Here is a 23,513-nt window from a genome sequence, read left to right as displayed (position 1 = left end):
AATAAAAAATCGACTTCCGCGCTTTTATGCGCAGTATAATGAACCTCTTTATCAAAAAATTTCAGCCCGATCCGTCAAAAACTGTATGATTATATTAGTATGCAATTATATAGCGACCACCAATGTCGCCGACCGGCTTGTTGGGTCCTTTGTTTGTTTGTCCGTTTGTCTGTCTGTTTGTTCGCACAGAACTAAGGTGTTTTTCTTTGCAACCGCTTATCAGATCGAGACGAATTTTTCATCATTGGTACGACGACTCATGTGGAATGTTTTAATGATAAATTATGACGTCATAGATCACGTGGTGTTGCAGCCATGTTGGAAAAAAGGAAAAACTTTGGACCACTGTATCTCAGAAACCGCAGCAAGGAAAAAATTAAAACTTGCCATTTGGCAAGTGCTCCTCATGGGGAATGAGTGGGATTTTGTATAATATCATAGGTGCCTTCGTTATGACATCATAATTGCATATGTACAACGCCACATCCGATCAGTATGAAAATTTTTGAGGGTCATTTATGGATAAAATGGCCCACAAATTTTTTTTGTATGATGTCATTGGTCACATGATTCGGCAGGCATATTGCTATTAAAAAAAAAAAACCTTCAAAAATCTTCTTTGAAATGGCTGAACCGGTCATCACTGCCAGCAGTTGTAAAGTGGCAGTTCGAATTATGCATCTTATTAATTACGGAACACACAAACACCACACAAAATATGCCACGTGAAACTTCACCAACACCACACAAACCAAGTCCTGATGAGGGTCTGCAATCTCCGATTGCTCTTTTTCTTGTTACTTTTGTTTTTAGAAGTTGCTTTGGAAAAAATGCCATGATAAGCTATCTGTACACCTTAACACAGATTTTGGGGGATATTCCGGGGGAGCGGACAAATGAAGTCGCCATCACCTCCACCATGTGACCCTTACTCCTCCTGTCAAGTCTGGTTGAAATTGGATACGTAACGACTGAATGTTTCGCGGTCAAACAAACAGACACCAAACTGTGCATTTTAGTAGAATTTCCGCGAGTCCGATATGCATCCAGAAACACAATAATTAAGGCTAACCATTTCGAAATTGCCACTCTTTCATTGAAGTACTGAAATTTATGTGAAAACGATTTCACTAACAGATTTTGCAGGTGAAAAGTTCCCCGGCGAGCAGAACCGAGTCACTGAAACGGCATTACATACACAGCGCATGCACAAAATTCCTTGTTGGCATTCACAAGTCATTTCGAAATTCCTGAATTAAGGAAAAAATCCAAAAGGAATTTCACCCCATTTTAATAAGAAATGAACTTCGGAATATTGTTTGGTTGTGACGACACAAATGAATACCCAAAACTGACAATGGAGCCGCATGCCAATCCGGGATCATTGCATCAATTTAAATGTTTGACGGATGCGCGTGAAAAAAGCTTGCGAGACGACTTGACGTGTTCGGCTGAAATACACTTTAGTTTCTCCACTTTTTGACGATGGAGGTGCCGCTATCTGCATTGCAGCTCATAAGTAGTGCATTGGTGATTTATTTTTTCATCAACATGAGAGACATTGACGAAGTTAGATTTGTTAAATCTATTCAAATGTTGAATGTTCGGGATCGTATTATCACAGACTCGGATTTCTTAATGGGTGACTCGAGTCTGCGGGAGATGAACTCCCTAGATTCTGAGTGTCGGTGTTTTGCACAACGACGGCCTATTGTGCGGTGTGGTTGAGAATATTTAACTTGGCCGGGTTGTGGTTTCAGCGTGCCCGCATGGTATTTCAGGGGAATTTGGTTACGCTGGACGGTGATTCTGTGGATCCAGATCCATAGGAAATACACTTGAAAAGTAGGTTTAATACATTTATGAGGATATGGTGCACAGCACGAAAACAAAGAATGAAGATTAAATGGAAAATCTGGTTTGTGTGCTGAAGCAGACTGTGATGGGGTGCTCGCCTAAACCTTAAACCAAGCTTATTTCAGACTGACTTGGGTGAAGACAATGAAAGCCACAGGACAATGAAAGAACAGACAGGATGGATGGGGCAGAGGTTTGTTTGTGGTCTTTCCTTCTCCTGGGACGTTGAGATGCACACCATGGGCACGGGGGTCAGGCTCTCCTGCGTTGGTGTGGGATGCTCAGGGTGCTGATTCAATCCGGCATCCATGTGAGGCTGTCAACTGGCTCACCCTTACTCTTCCTGCTTCAAGAACTGCCCTCAGTTTTTTGCTTGGAAGAAACAGCTGATGACAAAAGCAGGTCGGCAGACAGTAGCTTATGCCCTCAGCTCATGCCTCTTCACTGCTGCTTGCGTGTCTGAGTTCAGTTGTTTTTATAGCCCCCCCCCCAAAAAAAAACTCCAGGGTGAGGCTTTGTTCCGCTGCACAAGGTTCACACACATACTCTCTCACAATGGGCTCTCACAATCTCTCTCTCTCACAATCTCTCTCTCTCACAATCTCACAATACTCACAATGGGCGAATGATTAAGTCAGGAGCTTCCCAGACATCCGATCTTACCAAGTCGTTGCTAAATGGGATTACAACGCGCTATTATTCATTATGAGATTAATAATTAAGCCCTCATTAATTCTGAAGTCATTTTTGAAATAATATAATCCCCAAACCCAGAAAGGCTCCTTGGTTTGATTGAAAATAAAACTTTGTGTTTATTCTGTGTGGGATTTGTTGAGGTTAAGAAGAGATGAATCTTGCTCGAGCAACACAATGATTTGAGTTCATTTCCCAAAGAACTGCAAGGCAGAGCTCATGAATATCTCATTGAAGACATTGTGTTGTGAGGGCTTTTGGATCCACTGGGTCTGGAGAAAGTCGCAGACATCCACTTTTATTTAATCCCTCCCCCCCCCAAACACACGTCACAGACGTGTATGTTCTTCAGCCGTGTAAACAAGAAGTTCATGTTGAAATAGGTTCGGTTAAAATAGAGTGGGAAACTTCTTGGTTTTGGTGTTATGGTTCAAAGGGATTGCATGATTCTCTGGGAACTTGATAGCAAAGCCTCACCCACACAGAATGACTTCCTTTTTATTATTATTATTATTATTATTATTATTATTATTATTATCAGTACCACATGAGTATGAAAATACGAGCTTGCTTGTAGTGACCTCTTGGGCAAGGGTTGTGTTCTTTCATAACAACACTGCAAACCATTAAAGGAGAGTTACAGCAAGGCCATGGCCTTTCACGTTCTGTCCTTCAACATCATGAATCGACTTGAACATTTGCTGTGGGAGGTTGGTATCATGAAGCTGTTGACATAACACAATAACTATCAATATTAAGATGTTTTGTTCTCATAACCTGAAATAAAATAAAACTCACCCCATAAAAATTTAAACTTCATGCAACTGTTGACTTAATTAATAATAATAATTATTATTATTTTTACAGAATTGCTTCAAAGATCTCAACGAATAACAAACTTGAACAAATTAAATCTCACCGGTAACGTCCAAAGATGAAGAGAGGGGAGAATAAAATGTCGAGTTAACCATGTTTTAAATAACTGCAGATTTAAACCTGCTCCCAACAACCAATTGGGAAATTATTCAAACAAAACAACAACAGAGTGACGTCAGAAGGGTGAAGTGGCTTCACGTTTACACATCTATCATTTGCTGTGTTCAATAATCTCATCGGAAAGAAAATGTACTCATCAGGAAATGCATATTTTGTTTGAAACATCTGATTCGACAGAAATATGTTCATTTTTGGGCCATTAAAACAGGAACCAGGGTCACAACACCTCGAATTACAGAATATATATATATATATATATATATATATATATATATATATATATATATATATATATATATATATATATATATATATATATATATATATATATATATATATATATATACCAGCAGAAACCCATTGTCAAAAGTACCACAATATAAAAAAGGAAGTCTTTTATTCTTGCACTGCTTTAAAAAGCTCAAAAATGAGAAGTTAGATATTTCTGAACAGGGAAGAAAAAAAAAATACAATTTCTGGCGTGATTGAGGTAACAGTCTGTTACCTATACACCACCTGGGTGTTGCCAATTAATGCACTGCCTGGGTGTTGCCAATTAATGCACTGCCTGGGTGTTGCCAATTCACCGCCCAGGGTCCGGGTTCAATAATAGCAGTCTGTTGCCTCCACACCGTCCTGGTTAAATTTTTTTTGTGTGATTGAATTTTTTTGTAGTTTTCCCAGGGGTTTGGATAACTTGAAGCAACTTTTACTGAAAATTTCTTTCTCTCTGAGGAGCGTTTCCATGTTTCAGGGTGGGACAGACAGACAGCATGAGCGGAATGTACACAAGAGGGCCATGCCGTTCGTGGGGGTTACGTTCTTGAAAATCCCCATGAACCGCAAATCCATAATGACCAAAATTATGGGGTAATGGGGGAAAAAAGGATTAGGGACTTCAACTTTAAAATTTATCACCCCTTTCTTTTTTACCAAACTGTATCCATAATTAACGAACATGTTTGTGCACTGGTTGTGTGATATTTATTGACATGAATAAAAGAGTTATTAGGAACCTAAAATATAACTTATTTTCTTGACTTATTAAGATCATGAAACTGACCTTTAATAATAATGATGATAAACTTGAACCAATAATGTGATGGCGATATTGATGATGGCGACGATAAAGATGCGTTGGTGGAGATTATGGCGATGATGATGTTGAGGGGTTTATTGTGTTGATGGCCCGTATTAATTATGTGAATAAATGTCGAAAACAGTTCGCCAACCCACAATTATTTGAGTGCGTTGACTACAATCCTCAAACCTTGCCTCAATAAATTCATCGCCATCGAGGTAATGCATGAAAGCGAAACCCATGAATGGCAAGGCCCTCCCACATACATATTTCCAAGGTGGACTGATCTCAAAAATTAAGAATTTAATTGTCTGCAGGACAATCTGCGTGAGACATACAGCACCTATAGAGATTCCACACCCCCTTTCAAAATTTTCACCTTTTGTTGCCTTATAGCCTGGAATTACTTGCATTAAATGAGACTTTTTCCACCATTATTTACACATCGTAAACCACAACTTCGAAGTGAAAAAAATTCAACAAATTTTGGAAAATTAATTGAAAAGACAAAACTAGAATATCTTGGTTGGATAAGTGTTCACCCCCCTTATAATAGCAATTGTAAATTAGCTCAGGTGGAATCAATCACCTTCAAAATCACAAATCAAGTTAATTGGTCCCCACTTGTGTTAAATTGCAGTCATTCTGATTGTTTCAGATCATCTATTTCTGTGGGTTTCCTCGGCTGGCTGGTGCATTTCACAGCAAAGATTAAAGTATGAGCACCAAGGAGCTTTAAAAAGACCTCGAGGATAAGGTTGTGGAAAGGCACAGATCAGGGGATGGGTAGAAAAATATTACAAAGGCCTTGAATATCCATTGAAGCACATTCAAGACAATCATGAAGTGGTGGAAGGTGTTATGGTCCCTTGAAGACCTTGCATAGAAAAGAACATCCCCCCCAAACTGGATGACCAAGCAAGGAGACTGATCAGAGAGGCCACCAAGAGGTCAATGGCAACTTTGAAAGAGCTACATGCCTTTATGGCAAAGACTGGTCACTGTGTGCATGTGACAACAATATCCCAAGCACTCCACAAGTCTGGCCTGTACAGTGGGGTGTTTAGAAGGAAGCCCACCTTGAGTCCCGTTTGAGGTATGCAAAAAAACCACTCCGGAGATTCTTAAGCCATGTGGCAAAACGTTTGGTGGTCTAACAAAACCAAGATGGAACTTTTTGGCCTAAATGTAAAACGTTACATTTGGGGCAAACCCAACACAGCACATCACCCAAAGAACACCATCCCATCATGTTATGGGGAGGTTTCTCATCATCAGGGATTGGGGCATTTGGCAGGATAGAAGGGAAAATGGATGGAGCAAAATACAGAAAAATCTGAGAGAAAAACATGCTGCCCTATGCAAGAAAGCTGAAATTGGGACGGAAGTTTACCTTTCAGCATGACGACCTGAAGAACACAGCCAAAGCTACACTGGAGTGGCGAAGGGACAAAAAGATAAATGCCTTTGAGTGGCCTAGTCAGAGCCCTGACCGAAATCCAATTGAAAACCTGTTGCATGACTTGAAGATTGCTGTCCATCAACACTCCCCACGCAACATGGCTGAGCTTGAACAGTTTTGTGCAGAAGAAATGGGTAAATATTGCCCAATCAAGGTGTGCAAAGTTAGTAGAGACTATACCAACAGACTTAGCTCTAATTGCTGTCAAAGGTGCTTCCACCAAGTAGTAACTTGGGGAGTGGACGCTTATCCAACCAAGATGTTCTAGTTTTGTATTTTTAATTAATTTTCAAAAATTTGTGGAATTTGCTTTTCATTTGGAAGTTGTAGATTACGATGTGTAAATAAAGGTGGAAAAAGTCTGATTTAATACAATTTCATTCCAGGCTAAAAGGCAACAAAAGGTGAAAATTATGAAAGGAGGTGTGGACTTTCTCTTGGCACAGTAGGGGGATGTAGCTCTGCTAAGCTCATGCTGAGTCGGCAGAGGCTATGCAACTGTTGAGTCAGAAGTCTTTTAAACATTTGTATGAATATTTTTTGTTGTTGTTGATCTTGCAGGGGAAGGGGGTGGTGTGGAAATCCCATGACATTTCCCTGAGAGTGTCACAACATTCGATTTATAATTGCAATTCAATCATGTCATGATATGTCTTTGGTATAACATGGTCTGTCTGAAAACGATAAGCATTGGAGTACATGCTCTGAATATATTAGAGTCTGATCAGTGGTCAAAATGCACAACGACATCCCCAACTATAATTGTGAATGCCTAAGCAACAACTTCATTGTTTACATTTGTGCATAATTAGGGATAAAATAAGAATAGGAACACATTCTTACAGTCGACTTGCTATGTTCAGGGAAGGTAGATTTGACGTAGAGGCCTCCGGTGGCACTGGGCATGTAGTCATTAACTAATTTTGCACATCGACGCCAATGAGCTTCCATTACTGTTACACCAGCTATGGCCTGCAGGAAATAAACCAAAGCAGGTGTTAAAATGTGGGTGTATGTGTATGTACAACCAACAAGGAGAATATGAATGAATGATTATATATATATATATATATATATATATATATATATATATATATATATATATATATATATATATATATATATGTACACATTCACACACAATATTAATATACACACAATATTAATATACCCATACAATATTATATACACACAGGATTAATATCCACACAATATTAATAAACACACAATATTAATATACATACACAATATTAATATGCACACAATATTAATATACACACGATATTAATATCCACACACAATATTAATATCCACACAAGATATTAAGATCCACACAATATTTATATACACACACAAGATTAATATCCACACAATATTAATATCCACACAATATTAATACACATACCCAATATTAATATACACACAATATTAATATACACACAATATTAATATCCACACACAATATTAATATACACACAAGATTAATATCCACACAAGATTAATATCCACACAATATTAATATACACAAACAATATTAATATACACACAATATTAATATCCATACAATATTAATATGCACACACAATATTAATATACATACACAATATTAATATACACACAATATTAATACACACAATATTGATATGCACACACAATATTATTATGCACACACAATATTAATATCCACACACAATATTAATATACACAAAATATTCATATGCACACACAATATTAAAATACACAATACTAATATCCACACACTTAATATACATCCACAATATTTATATACAGACAAAATATTAATGTACACACACAATGTTAATATACACACAATATTAATATACACAATATATTTACACGCACAATATTAATATACACACAATATTAATAAACACACAATATTAATTCACACAATATTAATATACACAATATATTTACACGCACAATATTAATATACACACAATATTAATAAACACACAGTATTAATACACACAATATAAATATACACACACAATCTTAATATACACACAATACGAATGTACACACACAATATCAAGTTCCACACACAATATTAATACACACACAATATTTATGGACACACAATATTAATATACACACAATATTAATATTCACACACACAATATTAAAATACACAAAATATTAATATACACAAACAATATTAATGTGCACAAACAATATTAATATAAACACAATATTAATGTACACACAATATTAATATGCACACACACAATATTAATACACACACAATATTTATAGACACACAATATTAATATACACACAATATTAATATGCACACACAATATTCAAATACACAAAATATTAATATACACAAACAATATTGATGTGCACAAACAATATTAATATAAACACAATATTAATATACACACAATATTATTATGCACACACACAATATTAATAATCACACCCAAAATTAATATCCACTCACGATTAATATATACAGTATACACAATATTAATATGCACACACAATATTAATACACACAATATTAATATACACACAATATTAATACACAGACAATATTAATACACACACGATATTAATATGCACACACAAAATATTAATTCACACAATATTAATATACACACAATATTAATATACATACATGATATAAATATACACACAATATTAATATCGACACAATATTAATATATACACAATATTCATACACACACAATATGAATATGCACACACACAATATTAATACACACAATATTAATATACACACAATATTAATATGCACACACAATATTAATATACACAAAATATTAATACACACAAACAATATTAATGTACAGACAATATTAATATACACACACAATATTAATATACACACAATATTAATATGCACACACACATTCTTAATATATATATACCATATTAATATACACAATATTAATATACACACAATATTCATGCACAGACAATATTAATATACACACACAATATTAATATACACACAATATTAATATGCACACACATTCTTAATATATACACCATATTAATATACACACAATATTAATATACACACAAGATTAATATATACACACAATATTAATAAACACACAATATTAATATATACACACACAATATTAATATATACACAAAAAATATTAATATATACACACACAATATTAACATATTCACACACAATATTAATATACGCACACAATATTAATATCCACACAATATTAATATGTACACATCTGTTTATATTTTATGCCTGGTGTTTGCTTCATGGTGAGGGTGGCAGTCTTGGAATCCTAAGGTCCTTTGTTACAATCTTGCTTTCCATTGAATCAATACCAGGTGGGGTTAACTTAGCCTGTCATCCTTCTGAGGTTGGCAAAATGAGTACCAGCTTGCTGGGATGATTGAGCCATTCGAGTATCCTGCGTCAGAGTGGAAACCTGTCCGGGATTGTGCCCAATAGCCCCAGAGACTGCTTTAACAGCACTGATGCTCTGGCATGGCTTGTTTTCAGGATCACTTACAACTTCACGAAACTTCTTGCCAATATACCTCGTGTGTCAATCAATTCTGTTTGTTCATGCAAATATTCTTTGGCTGAAAGAACAATGAATTAACAAATCCACAATCTTAAAATGGATGCCAATGACAGTTTACTTGAGGTCAATATCACAACATCTACATTCAACATAGTAGCAATCATTCTTCTCCTTCTATTCACCTTCATCCAAACATTTTGGAGTCAGCCACGAGGATCACCCTTCTCCATTCATCTCTTTCCTCTGCATCTTCCTCTCTCCATCCCACCCTCTTAAAATCTCTTTCCACTACCTCCCTCCATCTTAATCTCTATCGTCCTCTTGATATTTTCCCTCTGATTGGGTCAGTCCATGCTTTCTTTTCTTTCTTGATCTTTTTTCCCCATCATGTGTCCAAACCACAACTTAATCTGTGAAACTTATAACTCCAGCTCTCTTGTGTATCTCCTCCTCTCTTGTGTATCTCCTCCTCTCTTGTGTATCTCCTCATTCCTCAACCACTCTTCATGACACTATGTGAATCCACCTTTTAGCATTCCCATCTCTATCCTCTCCAAAAACTCCTCTTCCCTTTTTCTCAAAGCTGTCTTGTACATTTTAATCTTCAATTTTCTCGGTATCCTTCTATCAGGGACAACTCCATGAACCTCCTTCCATTTTACCCATGCTGCGTCACTCTCTCCTGGATTTATGTTTCCATGGTAAGAATCATTCGTAATTGTTATTAAATATAACAAAACAAGACAATATCATCTTACATTACATCTATTGATTTGGAAAGTTGTGATGGAATTCACAAAGTTGTTATATATATTTATATATATATATATATATATATATATATATATATATATATATATATATATATATATATATGTATATATATACATTTGAAAATTTCCTTGAGTATTCGTTTTTGAATTGTGTGTACTTACTTTGCGAAAGCCTGCTCCAGCCTCCATGTACTTCTGAGTTAAGTCACTTGCCATGCTCATAACTACTCGCCAAACGATGTAGTTCTGTATTGTCCTGCGGTCGTCATACATTCGGTACCGACAAGCAGAGGAGGTTTGCACCTACATCATAATGGCGGTGAAAATATGTTGTTCGTTCATTTGTTCGTTGTAGACAATGCTTACCTGCTGGTGTAATTTCCCAAAACATCAGCCAGCCTTTCCAGGTAATCTTTCCCATAAACAATCAATCGCTCCTCGGGTGTGATGGAGATGTTAACAGGTGCCATGATGTTGGTGATAAAATCATACCAGTCCAATCCCTGAGAGATTAAAAGCCAATATTAGGAAATTAAACACATGTACAACCTTTCAGTAATATTAATACGAGTTCCCGAATCCCAGGAACTTTGACGCATGAGGCCATAAGGCCCATCAAAGCCTATGCTTTTGGAACTAACCTATGGGTGTTTGTCCATGCTCTACCCTTCTAAATGTTGAGCATCAAGCAAGGAAGCAGCTCATACCATTTTTTTTTTAAGTTTGGTACAACTCGGTTGAGGTTGGACCGCGGACTTCCCACACTCAGAGCAGATGCTGTCACCATTGTGCCACTGAGGATGGTGGTCAAAGACTGGTGATACATCATTGATTTTCACATCCTGTGGTAAGGTCACTCGTCTCTGAAAACGGTTTTGTTATTTCCCTCCAATGATCATGAAATATGACATTATATGAAGGGACATTGTTGCCATTATTTTAGAGCATTTCCTCTATTTACTCTGGATAACAAGGAATCATAAATTATGAGAGATACGTCTCATGCTTCGTTGTGATAAAAGCATCTCCAATGATTTTCCATAAATGCACCTTCAAAGATCCAATTGGGACGAAAAAAAAATAGGTCTTCGCCAGAAAGCTATGGCCAGTAATGGTGTTTCCCATGTTTAAAAGAGAATTGTGCAAAGAAAATTTGAAAAATCCATCAAGTTCTTAGACTACAATAAACTTTTAAAACGACTGAGAAATTCATGATGTCATTATGTTTGTATATATTGTTGCGAATTCGCGCCCACCGGCGTGCGAACGGCCACGTAACTCGAATCGCGGCACGTCACCCACCAGATGGACAATTCTGTCGTGACCCTCTCGGACTAACGCCGGGAGCTAGTCACGGGTGGTCCTTTCGGCCTCACCACGATTGTGCCAATCGCCCCCCCGCGTGGGATAGGGTTGTTCACCAAACTCGACCTACCTAAGTACCCACGCGGAGGGTAGACCGGGCGATCGCACCTCGCCGCTGGTCGACTCCGGACACGGACCACTTAAGCGACCCGTTACGTACTATCGGGATAACCGAGCGGTGTTATCGTCGGCCTCGACGGTTCCGATTAATTATCGGGCGTATTAAGCCCACTACCAACCCTTTACGTGAAGCAAGATGGAGATTCAATTAAAGAAAAGACGAAGCGAAACGGGAAAACAGTTCAACATAATGCACATTTATTCCGCGGCACACGGAGAGCACACATATACAATTACAACAATTATGCACCAACAGCAAATGTTACAAAAGAAATACAACAATGCAGATCTACAACCGACTACGCGTGCACACGGCAACACTTACACAGTTTTACTTTACAGACGGCGCCAACAACACATTTACTCAAAAGCAAAGAAAAGGGCCACCCTCACAGACAAGGGGGCAGACGGGGCCTGTGGGCCAATATTTGCGCGGGACCTGAAAGAGCGGTCAGGTCCGCGAGACCGGGTGGATCCTACCCGTGTCTTTGTGATGAGCCGCCAATGTGGTGGTGCGGCGGCGCCCCGACTCCGCGCTCCTTCGCGGGTTTCATTGGCACTGCTTGGAGTAGGGTGGGAACGGGGCCCCCTTTTCACACTATCTCAGCGGGGGGGGAAAAAGATGGTGTGGGGAATTGTTGATGCTCTGGGGAAAGAGGATAGCTGGCTTGCTTGGGTCCCGCGACGAGCGATTCCACTGCGAGCTCGTCGCCGACCGCCGTCTTCCTTGCCTCGGACCCGAGCTATTCGGTCTCTTCCCCAATTCTCCTCAGCCGACTGCAGCAAACCACCTGTACGCCCTCGCCTCCCGACTCACTCCCCGCTCCTCCAAGGCCGACTCTGCGCTCAAACCGACTCGACCGCGCTCCAGGTTTCCTCTCTCTGCAGCTCCCCGACAGACTCCGAACCCCGACAGACTGCGAGCTCCACTCGGCTCTCCGACCTCTCCAGACTGAGTCTTCTCAAACTGACTGCCAAATTCGCCCCGCGCCCGGCGCTTTATAGTCCGGCAGGAGAACCCATATGCAAATTTTTGGATCAGAACGAGCTCGGGGGTGGAGCCACGCTCGCCCATTGGACGGAGAAAAAGGGGCGTGAGTCTCCCCTGATCCGAGAATTTGCATATCCCGATTCTACTCCGACGCGCCAGGAGGCGGGGGCCAAACCGCCCCGCGCTTGGTCATTGGACGGATCAGAAGTGGGCGTGTATCATTCCTGATCCGAATTCTCCTCGGAAAGGCCGCACTTTGCACTCGTGGTTCGGCGCGCGTCCCGTACGAGGCCAGGACAGCCTGACGCTCGGTGCTCACAAGTGGTGCGGGAATGGCGGTAGAAGGAGGAGAGGGGAAGGTGGTGGAGGGTTTATGGTGGTGGTTTATGGTGGTGGTTTATGGCCATGGCGACGTTTGGAATGGCGGTGATGCGATGTTTGCGGGAACGAGTTGTGAAAGTAAAGATCGTGGCTGTTGGCGTTGTTGTTGTTGTGAAGCGGCGTTGTGGTTGGTGGTTGTTGTGTGATGTCGGTTGAGACGTGGTTGGTTCAAAATAAAGATAGAACAGAAAAACGGCTATCTCAAAGGGTCGCAGCCCGAATGAATCACATTTATTCCCTCTAAACAACGGGTTTGGGCAAACTACACATGTACTTACAGTGATATCTCACCTACGGGACTTGAATGGTGGTTTGCGAATTTCCTCAACCGCAACAATATATATATATATATATATATATATATATATATATATATATATATATATATATATATATATATATATATATATATATATATATATATATATATATATATATGTGCTGTGTTAGGGGAGGGGTTGAATGGGGTTGGGGAGAGTGGTTGGAAGGAGCAATGATTGAAGTCAATTTGGTTTGTTTTAATAACTCGAATCAAATCACATAAAATATTATTCATTGCAAAACATATGCTCGGCTTCACATGCCTTAAAACATTGCAGAAAATGTTGTAGAAAAATCATGAAAGTAGCAAAAATTGTTTGATTCTGACATCACAGCAGCTGCTGAGCTTGGATACCTTTACCTGGGACACCATTTCGGAGGACATACAAGGAACCCTGCTTGCTTGTTGAGACAATTTTCTGAGTGTATTATTAAACATCACCCAATAAGATTGTTGTTGAAGGGTGTTTCTACAATTATTGCCCCAATTTTTAATGTTACCCCAGAATTTGTTAGACCCCAAGGGAGTACTTAACCACCATTGAGGCTTTTCTCCCATTTTTCTGCCAATGTCCAAGCGATATCTCGGAGTTGGCTGGGACTTTCGGAGTGAAATTTTGCATCAATAATGGGAATAAAAAGTTTGCGGGGTTGACATATTTTTTGACCTTGACCGAACTTTAAGGTCATGACCTAATTATAGACGTTTTGACATTCTCACCAAAACTGGACTAATGTTTGTCTGATCAGAACAGAATTGGCCTCGCTAGATAGCCCAGAGCAAGCTGCATTTACGCTCAATTTACATCATAGCCCGCTGGGATTAAAGTCAAGGTCAAATGGCGGTCTGAAAAAAACACATTTTTTGTCATCGTTTAATTTTGCCAATCCGAAATCTTCAAAGATGTTCTTGCATCACAATAATGTATCTGCACTGAAGTTGTGCACCTGATAATTGTTTCGTGTCCTTGACTTACTTTTTTTGGATTGTGACCAGATTAACAAAAAACACTTTTTTTATCATAATTTGAATAATTCTGCTCCAATTTTCATCATGTTGAATGATAGATTGTAGATGGGGACACGTTTTATTAATTTATACCTGGTGTTGGCTTTATGGTTAGGGTGGTGGGCTTGTGATCCCAGGGTCCTGAGTTCAAATCCTGCTTTGCAATTGAATTGATACCAGGTGGGGTTGACTCAGCCTGCCATCGTTCTGAGGTCGGCAAAATGAGTACCAGCTTGCTAGGAAGAATGAGCCATTCGAGTATCCTGCGTCGGAGTTGCGACCTGTCCAGAATTGTGCCCAAGAGCCCAGGAGACTGCTTCGGCAGCACCGATGCTCTGTAGAAAGTGTGGTCTGAATGGTTGGTTGGTTTATCAATTTATACTCTATCCCTAAATGTGAGGTCATATGGCAGTCAAAAAGAAATCTGGCCATCATTGGATTGCGGGCCCAAGGTTAGGATGTTGGCAATCGCCAAGTGTAAGATTGAGGAGGATGGGATAGGTTTACCCTTGGCGATCGCAGATATCTAGTTGCATGTGTTATGTTCGAGATCACATAAAGAACGAGAACAGTACATCATTGTATCACTGATACCAAGTTTGATTTAAATCCATTCAGCTGTTCTCAAGTCTCACAGTTTTTACCTGGCATGACCCCTTCATGCCAAAATATTATCAGTTACTCTTTCCATGATTATATTACATACTTGTATCATACTTGTATACTTGATACATACTTGTATCAAGTTTGGTCAAAATCCAATTACTCGCTCACAAGTTGGCGCAGTATCAGAATTTTTTTTACCTAACATGACCTATAACCATTGACCTATTAACTCCAAAATGTCATCAGTTCATCTTTGCATCATTATACATACTTGTATGAAGTTTGACTTAGATCCCTTCAGACATTACGAAGTTATTGCGGAAAAGAATACCTATCATCGATGGACGCATGGTCAAATGGACGGACAACCCAAAAACATAATGCCTCCGGCGACTTTGTCGGTGGAGGCAAAAAAGCTTCATCTCCCTCCCACAGAAGGTGTGCTTGAAAATAATGTGCATGTCATGTTTAGAAAATGTTGGCAAGGCTCGTGGAGGAACTACAACACAGAAAAGACCAGGATGTAACAGAACAAAAAGAACAGTAGAAAGAGAGAGGTTTGGTGGGGGGGTGGACATTTCAACAGCAGGGTTTAGGGCCAAAATAAAGGGAAACTTGGAGAAATAAGAGATGTGGGAAGAAAAAGAGCAAGGGGAGGATACATGAGGTGAACAAAATGGATACAGCCACAAAGTCTCAATCAAAGAAGTGGAAGTAAAAACTAGAAACCCAGAAAGAGGTGTGCTTGGGGTTGGTCAACAAAATAAAAGATCATCGTTGTTGATAGGGGATGGTCTGAGATGGTGGTGAACAACTGTCTTGAAGTTGTAGAGAATAATGAGATTGAACAGATTGAGGAAGTTCATTCTTCAGATAGGAAACAAGAGGAACAAATGAATGGAGGTGAGCAGTGATTCTGGATTTTGGGAGTTTCACTGGAAGTTGTTTTCTGGTGGACCACGTGTGCCCTGCATAAACCTGGAGCAGGGGAGCAAAGAAAGAGCAGAGGGTGCAAGACTAGAAAGGATGGGGTGTAAGACAGAGAGTCTACCAACCTGTCTCGATGGCAAAGTGATAGCCCATCGACTCAGTTTTAATGCCGAAGATTCCAATGATCTTGAAGTCCTTGGTTTCAATGGCAGCAACAAACACAGAATTGAGGCATTCGGCCTTCTCATGAGCAGTGGTGCCAAGGTGTGAGGCAAGGAAACCAGCCTAGAGAGGAGGGCAGTACTCCATCAAGCTGCGGATGAAAGCCATGAGGAGGACAGGAGTTCAGGTGTGCCAAAAAACGACTTTACACAAAGGAGAATGCTCAGTCAGCGACTGACTTTGGAGGTCAACTTATATATGTGGTTCCCCCAAGAAGGACCATGGCTGTTAGTGAGGCTCAAAAGTTTCAGTGATTTCACCTCTTCAAGAAGATTGTTGAGAAAGTGAATGTAAGGGTTCATGGTCCTTTCTGAGAGACAGAGTGGGACTATGAGATTTGTCCTTATTGAAAGACATTTTCGAAGTGTTTGACCAGCTGATGATTCTCTCAAGGTCTGCAGAGAGGGAAGAGGCTTCTGCCTGCCTATCTGAAGGACGAGGGATGTGACGGCAGAGGGTGAAGTCATCAATAAAGAGATAAAGAGGATTTTTCAGAGATGCAGAGAGATTGTTGATGATGATTAGGAATAGGACTGATCCCAATAAACTGTGTTAGGGGACTCCAGCTTTGACAGGTGCAGGAGATGAAAGGGTCCCGTGAAGATCCCCACATTATCTATGAGAGTAGAGGATGTCGGTAAGCCATATGTGGTGGTGCCTTTGATGCCATTGGCAGAGAATTTGGCAGGATGCCAGACTGTATCAAAAGCACGAAATATATCCAGAGAGACAGCCCTGATCTCATGTCTGATATTGAGGGCCTCCATCCATTGTTAGGAGAGTCGAAGCAGCATTTCTATGACAGAGCGATGAGGTCTCATTCTGAACTGATGATCTGATATCAGGCCGTTGGAGAAAAGGAAGGGTTTGATGTCAACTGCAACTGAAAAGGAAAGGGAAGCTAATAAGCCTGCGGTTAAGAAGATCAATTTTTGCACCTTGTTTGTGTATTACAGTGATATTGGCAAACTTCCAGGAAAATGGAATCTGACCAAGAGAGAATGATCGAGTGAACAGAGTAGAAAGAGGACGAGCAAGAGCAGCAGAGCAGGTTTTCAGGACACATGCACTGATCTTGTCTGGGCCTGTCACGGATTCAATCGAGGTTTGCCAGAAACCTCTCCACCTTTTCAAGTGAGAAAGACGCAGTATCCAGGAGCAGTTGGGTACGAGAGGGTAAGGTTGGTGTAGGGGGGAGTAAGGGGTTGGGCACCAAGATTTGGAAGCAAACACAGAATTGAGGCATTCGGCCTTCCCGTGAGCAGTGGTGCCATTTGAAGTGAGGGAAGGGATTGAGTGGGAGCATACTCCAGAGACGGACTTAACGATGTGCTACCAGGTCTTTGAAGAAGGAGAACGGTTTGAGAATTCAACCTTGAGAATGGCCAATTATTGTTTTCTGACTTTCCAGAGTGGATACACACCTGTTCCAGCCTTTGTGGAATGATCTGAGGTTGCCTATAAACTGTCGGTCAGATTTGACTTCCAAGAAGAGAAGCCTCTTTCTTTGAAGGCAACTGTCTCACCACAGGATTTTGTGCACCAGGGGTGAGAGGATAGGGATGATAACTGCAGACAAGATGGTATAAAACTGTACATAAGAGAAAGCAAGCTTGTGTGAAAAGATTCCCAAACGGTATTAATATCAGGAGAGGAGGAAATGAAGGACCAGTCTTGACTTGAGAGGGCAGCCTGCAGTCCATGCCAACCAGCTTGGGTGAACTGCTGAAGCTAGACTCTACAGCACTGAGGCAGATCTCTGACAATAGCTAGAGAGATGTTGACCATCACAGACAAATGATCAGATGAACCTCATGGAGCAAAAGAAGAACAGAAGATATCTGTCGGAAAATTGTCATTGCCAAGTCCAGAAGGGAGGACGTGCCATTGGGAGAAAACCGGTTCAGAAAGTTCACTCATTGGGTGAGATCCATGGAGTCACAGAAGTTCTTTGCTGCAATGACATGGGTGGTTGAAGTGGTGTCAACATCCACACATGGGGAAGAGAGAGAGAGAGAGAGAGAGAGAGAGAGAGAGAGAGAGAGAGAGAGAGAGAGAGAGAGAGAGAGAGAGAGAGAGAGAGAGAGAGAGAGAGAGAGAGAGAGAGAGAGAGAGAGAGAGAGAGAGAGAGAGAGAGAGAGAGAGAGAGAGAGAGAGAGAGAGAGAGAGAGAGAGAGAGAGAGAGAGAGAGAGAGAGAGAGAGAGAGAGAGAGAGAGAGAGAGAGAGAGAGAGAGAGAGAGAGAGAGAGAGAGAGAGAGAGAGAGAGAGAGAGAGAGAGAGAGAGAGAGAGAGAGAGAGAGAGAGAGAGAGAGAGAGAGAGAGAGAGAGAGAGAGAGAGAGAGAGAGAGAGAGAGAGAGAGAGACATCGAGGAATCGTGGATATCCTGCGAGAGGAAGGATTATATTCGGCAGATAAAGTCAAATTTACTAGTGGCAACTTGGATTGAGTGATCTGTCAAATTGAACGGAAGACCTCGCATGTTGGAAGTTAAGGACGGGGAGGAGGTGATGTTGGCGGGGAGGGGGAAAGAGGGGCGAGAGTGGGGGAGCATTGAGAGAGGAAGGTGGGAGAATGAATTTTTACTCCTATAAATGATGTGAAGCTTGAATGAGAATTTTTTAAAACTATCACCAAATAAGTGAAAAGATTACACTCAAAGGAAGCACTGATGAAGCAAGAGAGAGAAAAAGATGTCATCACCATGACTTCTTCCTCCTACATTTGTGTCCTTCCTCAAATGCAAACTGCCACTGACTCATGCTTCAAGAGTCCAAGCTTAAACTGATTTCAGCAGACATGATGAGGGATTTCCTGCATTACAATCCAACTTAAATGAACACCTTTGTGGAGATGATAACACTCCTCAACATGAAAATGAAAAATCACTCATGGAGTGACAATTGGCGAAACGGAACGGCACTCGGTAGAGAGTGCGTACCTCCGCCAGGCCGAACAGTTTACATTTTGTATCCCACAGAAAGATCAGATCTGAATCCCGACCTTATTTAAAATCGAATCGGCTCGTTCTTGCCAGCTCGCCAACTCATCCACCAATGTTGTCATCACTCGTCCACAACTTTTTGAGATATCATGCTATACGTCGTTTTTGGCCCGATCTCTCCAATGGTGAAGAATCACTCAAAAAATTAAATAATCCTCGTATCCAGATCTGGATTTGGATCTTAAGCAAAATCGAATCAATTCTTCCTCGTTGAATTCCCAACCTGTCCACCAACTTTTGTCCGAATCCATCCATAACCTTTGGAGATAATGTGCTATATATTATTTTGGTGCTATCTCTTAATGGTTAAGAACCACTTTAAAAACTCTCGGATGCAGAGTCGGATCGTCACCAAAATTATGTGTTGCCGTCCTTGACCGGTCACCTACATTCACCAAAAAAAAATTTCAGAGCGATTGCTTGAAAACTGTGGCCACAAATTGTGCGACAAACAGACAGACAAATGTGACAGACCGACATACGGCGATGCAGCGTCTATTACACCACCTCATTCAAACGCGTTACATTAGTTCTTCGTGTCTGTTGTTTGTGTCCTTTATGACGTCCTTAAAACAATAAGTTTCCTGCTTGGAATGATTTTCAGTTTTATTTGAGTGCCAAACAAGGAAACAGATTAAAGCTGTTATCTCAGTCCTCTCGACGCACGTGCGATCGGGACAAATTCAGAGCCAAAGTACTGCGAAACGACAGGTTTGTTTTCCGATTTGTGTTCGAAATATAACATTCAATTGAAATTAAATTGGTCCTTGATCACAAACTGACGTTTGTTGACCTGACGGACAGAGCCGGAGAAAGGAAGCCAATTGCTTAATCCCACTTTTGTCTTCGCGTGCACGGGGTATAATGACTGTCAGGCTCAAAACGATCACGTGGGATGGATATTCTGGTGAAATCCAACGGAGAAGAAAGTCACGTACGGTGTTGGCAACAAACATTCACCGTCAAAGGCAAACTCGCAAAACGCATGCTCATATTATCCATCAACAATCGCGTGTTTGTGACGAATGTATCCACTTACAGTTATATTGAAATTTTGTTGCATTTCCTTGACTTTGTAGGATACATACAGCTCCGTTTCATGAACACGTTCTTCCGCAGATGCACTTGCCTGTTGTAAAAAAAAAATTAAGGAATTCCGTTGTCTCCCGACATAATTATTTGGTCTATTTCGGAAGGCAAATGATCCCGAAGATCAAAGCGCGATGCCAACTTACGGCAGCGATGTCCGTTTCCAGCAGCAGGACAGCCTCCATTTCTTTGAAGACAAAGTCGTAGTCTTCGGTCAGGTCCATGTCCATCCTCACGAGCATCGCTGTTGTAATCATAAAACCCAGGTAAGCCTCAAAGGCCTGCAAGAAATCAAGATGAAGGTCGGATAAAATAAAACTAATTCATCATTGTCATGTGCCAAATTTGATTTCCTGCACTTCTTTCATGTGCATTGCATCTCAATGTAACGCCTCAAGCAAGGTGTCATAGTTTGGGGTTGGAGTCCCTCCGCCAATCGGTGAGGTTCGGCGGGTAGGAGGGTGGTTCTGGTATTTTCAATTCATCCACTTTCATTGGTTATTATATCAATTGTATGACGATTGACCTTGCAGAACTACTGCGGGATAACAACTCCACTGTGCCGTCATTTTTAGAGATCCTTTTTCCTTTCGGGGATATATATTTTGCAAGGGCTGGCAAGAATACTTAAAAGGTACGCACACATGCCTCGAAGCCGTCCAGTCTGGGTTTGATTCCCGACCCTGCTATAAACTGTCACCCAGGTGCTTTACAGGCAGGGTGATTCATCAATGTGGGTGCCATCCCTCGGATTCACGTTAAATGGTCGCCTGCGAAGTGCCCTGCTAGAAAATGTCCTGCTGAGTGCGGTGAGAAAGGTGGTGCCCTTTATGTGGCATCACTGGTACCCAGAGTGCTCCTGAAAGCGATGACACTTCTGTGAAGCTCAGTGGCTGTGTTTGTCTTGTCTAACAGTCCTGTGTTGTGTCTTGTGTACTTGTCTGTATGTTGATGTGTGTGTGTGACAGCTCCCATATGAGTCTTCCATCCTGTTAATTAAAAAGAAAAATGGGCAAAGGGAGAGGGCACTCCTTTTCACTGGAATTCTGTGTCGTACGTAACGTGTTGCACTTCCCAAGTTTTAAATTATTTCATGAAAATTATATTGTCATTCAAGAAGACTTACTTTTTCATAATGACCATTTTCATAGTAGTAGTAGTCTCGTGATGGTAGGCCCAGAGTTGGTTGATCAACCTGTCATGCAGAGATGATTGGCTTCTCCGTACAGTACGTCGCTCGTGATTATACGGATGTCAACAATCACACTATAACTCTATTTTACACTCAGAGGCGAAATGTTTCCATTCTTTGAACATTCCATACATTATGGCAGAATATTACAGACTACTCAGCCATAAATGCTGCCCCATTTTGTTTTGTTTACCTTCAGGATATACTGATGGCAAAATAAACATATATTAATTATTTTTTTCCCAATAACCGTTTCTACCGCTCAAGAGAGAGGAAAAAAGAAGATCCTTTCATTGAAATTAATCTGAATGTCAATTTTAAGTGACTATTTTACAAGATACCGATAACATCGCTTCATGCAATTTAAAGGAAAAATGTGAGAATAAAATGTGGTGCCATCAAAGAATAAAATAATAAATAAAACATGGGCATAAGTGTTTCTGACCTGGAGAACGAACATGGAGGAGTCCTTTGAGTCGATGTCTACTGTGACGTCGATGATTTCTCTATTGTTGTACATTGAGTTCAGTTGAGCCAACTGTGTGTTCAAGTTCCAGGAGCTCTCTGGATTGGTTCAGGAAATTGAAATTAGTAATCTTCTACATTCAGATATTCGAATATTTGGGTCGCCGAAATAGATGACCCTTATTGTCAGTAATTCTGTCTGTTTGTTTGGATGTTTGTTCGTTTGTCATCAGCATAAATGGTAGTAAACGTGGGCTGATTTTGACCAAACTCCGGTGGTAGGTATATCTTATGACCTAGTGCTTTGGAAATTGTGATGGTTGCTAGGGACGCATTGGTTCCCTAGCAACAGCCGAAAAACCTTCAAAATCGGTACCATTCACGCGAAATCAATTCCGAAAGCCATTATCCCACGTCGGCTTATGAAATTTGGCAAGCATCATCGATAGGAGATGCTCTACCAAATATATTCCGTTTTTTGTGATATATGGAATAGTTTACCTGCAGCGCCCCCTACAAATGGGGTATGCCCGAAAATTGGCGAAAATTGAAGGTCCCCTAGCGACCAGGTGAGTGAATCCATCCGAATGAAACTTTGCAGGTTCATAGCACGCAATGAGTGCTACAACTTTGCCTCAGGACATATTGACCGATATTGCTTAGGTCAGGGATTAAAGGTCAATTAGTGCAAAAATCGATAATATGCGAGAGCCGGACGTGCCTTCGCGCCAAATGCTACTCCTCCTTGGGTTATGGTCAGATGGTCTTGAAAATTCACACTAATCATCTGAAATGCATTGTGCACAAACGAACGAGCCGGATTTTCGATTTATATCTTTGTTCACCTACAGCACCCCCTCGAACTTTGGGGATTTCCGATATCAAACCGCATTTTAGGTACTTTTCATTCAAATTGATACCAAGTAGTTATCAGAAGATGGAACTGGATGAGATTTGATATGCATAATCTTTAGGTGATTCCCTATCCGCTATTTGACATTCATTTTGTTCTATATCTAAAAGTTTCCAAATGGCAACCCTCTCAACTTGGGTGTCCGAGGGCCTTTGAGCATTCCCGCTGAAAATTAAAAGTACACTCGCTCCAAGACGGTTGAACCGAATCGAATTAATCTTTACATGCTTATCGACTGTAATGAGTACTACAACTTTTCTCATTTGCATAATGACCTCTCTCGAATAGGTCGGGGTCAAAATTCAATAAATGCATTTTTCTGGCGAAATTACCATTCAAGGCACCTTTGCTCCTACACGGATTAACCAATACGAATTAAAGTTCATAGGGACAGAGTACTCAATGAGTACTACAAGTTTGCTTCAGAACATATTGATCTATCTCGGCTTTGTCAGGGGTCAAAGGTCAATGAGTGTATTTTTCTGGCAAAATAACC

General features: G+C 40.4%; 1 protein-coding gene across 8 annotated transcripts in view; it reads right to left on the bottom strand.

Moving 5' to 3' along the window:
- LOC147007456 (membrane metallo-endopeptidase-like 1) overlaps positions 1-23,513 on the bottom strand; it is a 68,403-nt gene that overhangs the window by 31,610 nt on the left and 13,280 nt on the right. For all 8 annotated transcript variants that reach the window (XR_015054170.1, XR_015054171.1, XM_085867114.1 and 5 more), the window contains 7 exons: positions 22,085-22,203; positions 21,574-21,642; positions 20,594-20,728; positions 20,398-20,487; positions 10,777-10,913; positions 10,573-10,666; positions 6,933-7,061 (listed from right to left, as the gene is read on the bottom strand). Coding sequence is in view for 6 of the 8 variants with exons in the window: in XM_085867114.1 (XP_085723240.1) it covers positions 6,933-7,061; positions 10,573-10,666; positions 10,777-10,913; positions 20,398-20,487; positions 20,594-20,728; positions 21,574-21,642; positions 22,085-22,203 (773 nt within the window). In the remaining 2 variants the exon portion in view is untranslated. The remainder of the gene's footprint in view (positions 1-6,932; positions 7,062-10,572; positions 10,667-10,776; positions 10,914-20,397; positions 20,488-20,593; positions 20,729-21,573; positions 21,643-22,084; positions 22,204-23,513) is intronic.

This window comes from Eptatretus burgeri, unplaced genomic scaffold (assembly GCF_056783735.1).
Source record: "Eptatretus burgeri isolate ZD-2024b unplaced genomic scaffold, Ebu_testis_v1 Ebu_testis_scaffold_158, whole genome shotgun sequence".
In the NCBI taxonomy this organism is placed as follows: Eukaryota; Metazoa; Chordata; class Myxini; order Myxiniformes; family Myxinidae; genus Eptatretus; species Eptatretus burgeri.
This window is presented reverse-complemented; position numbering and strand designations above follow the sequence as displayed.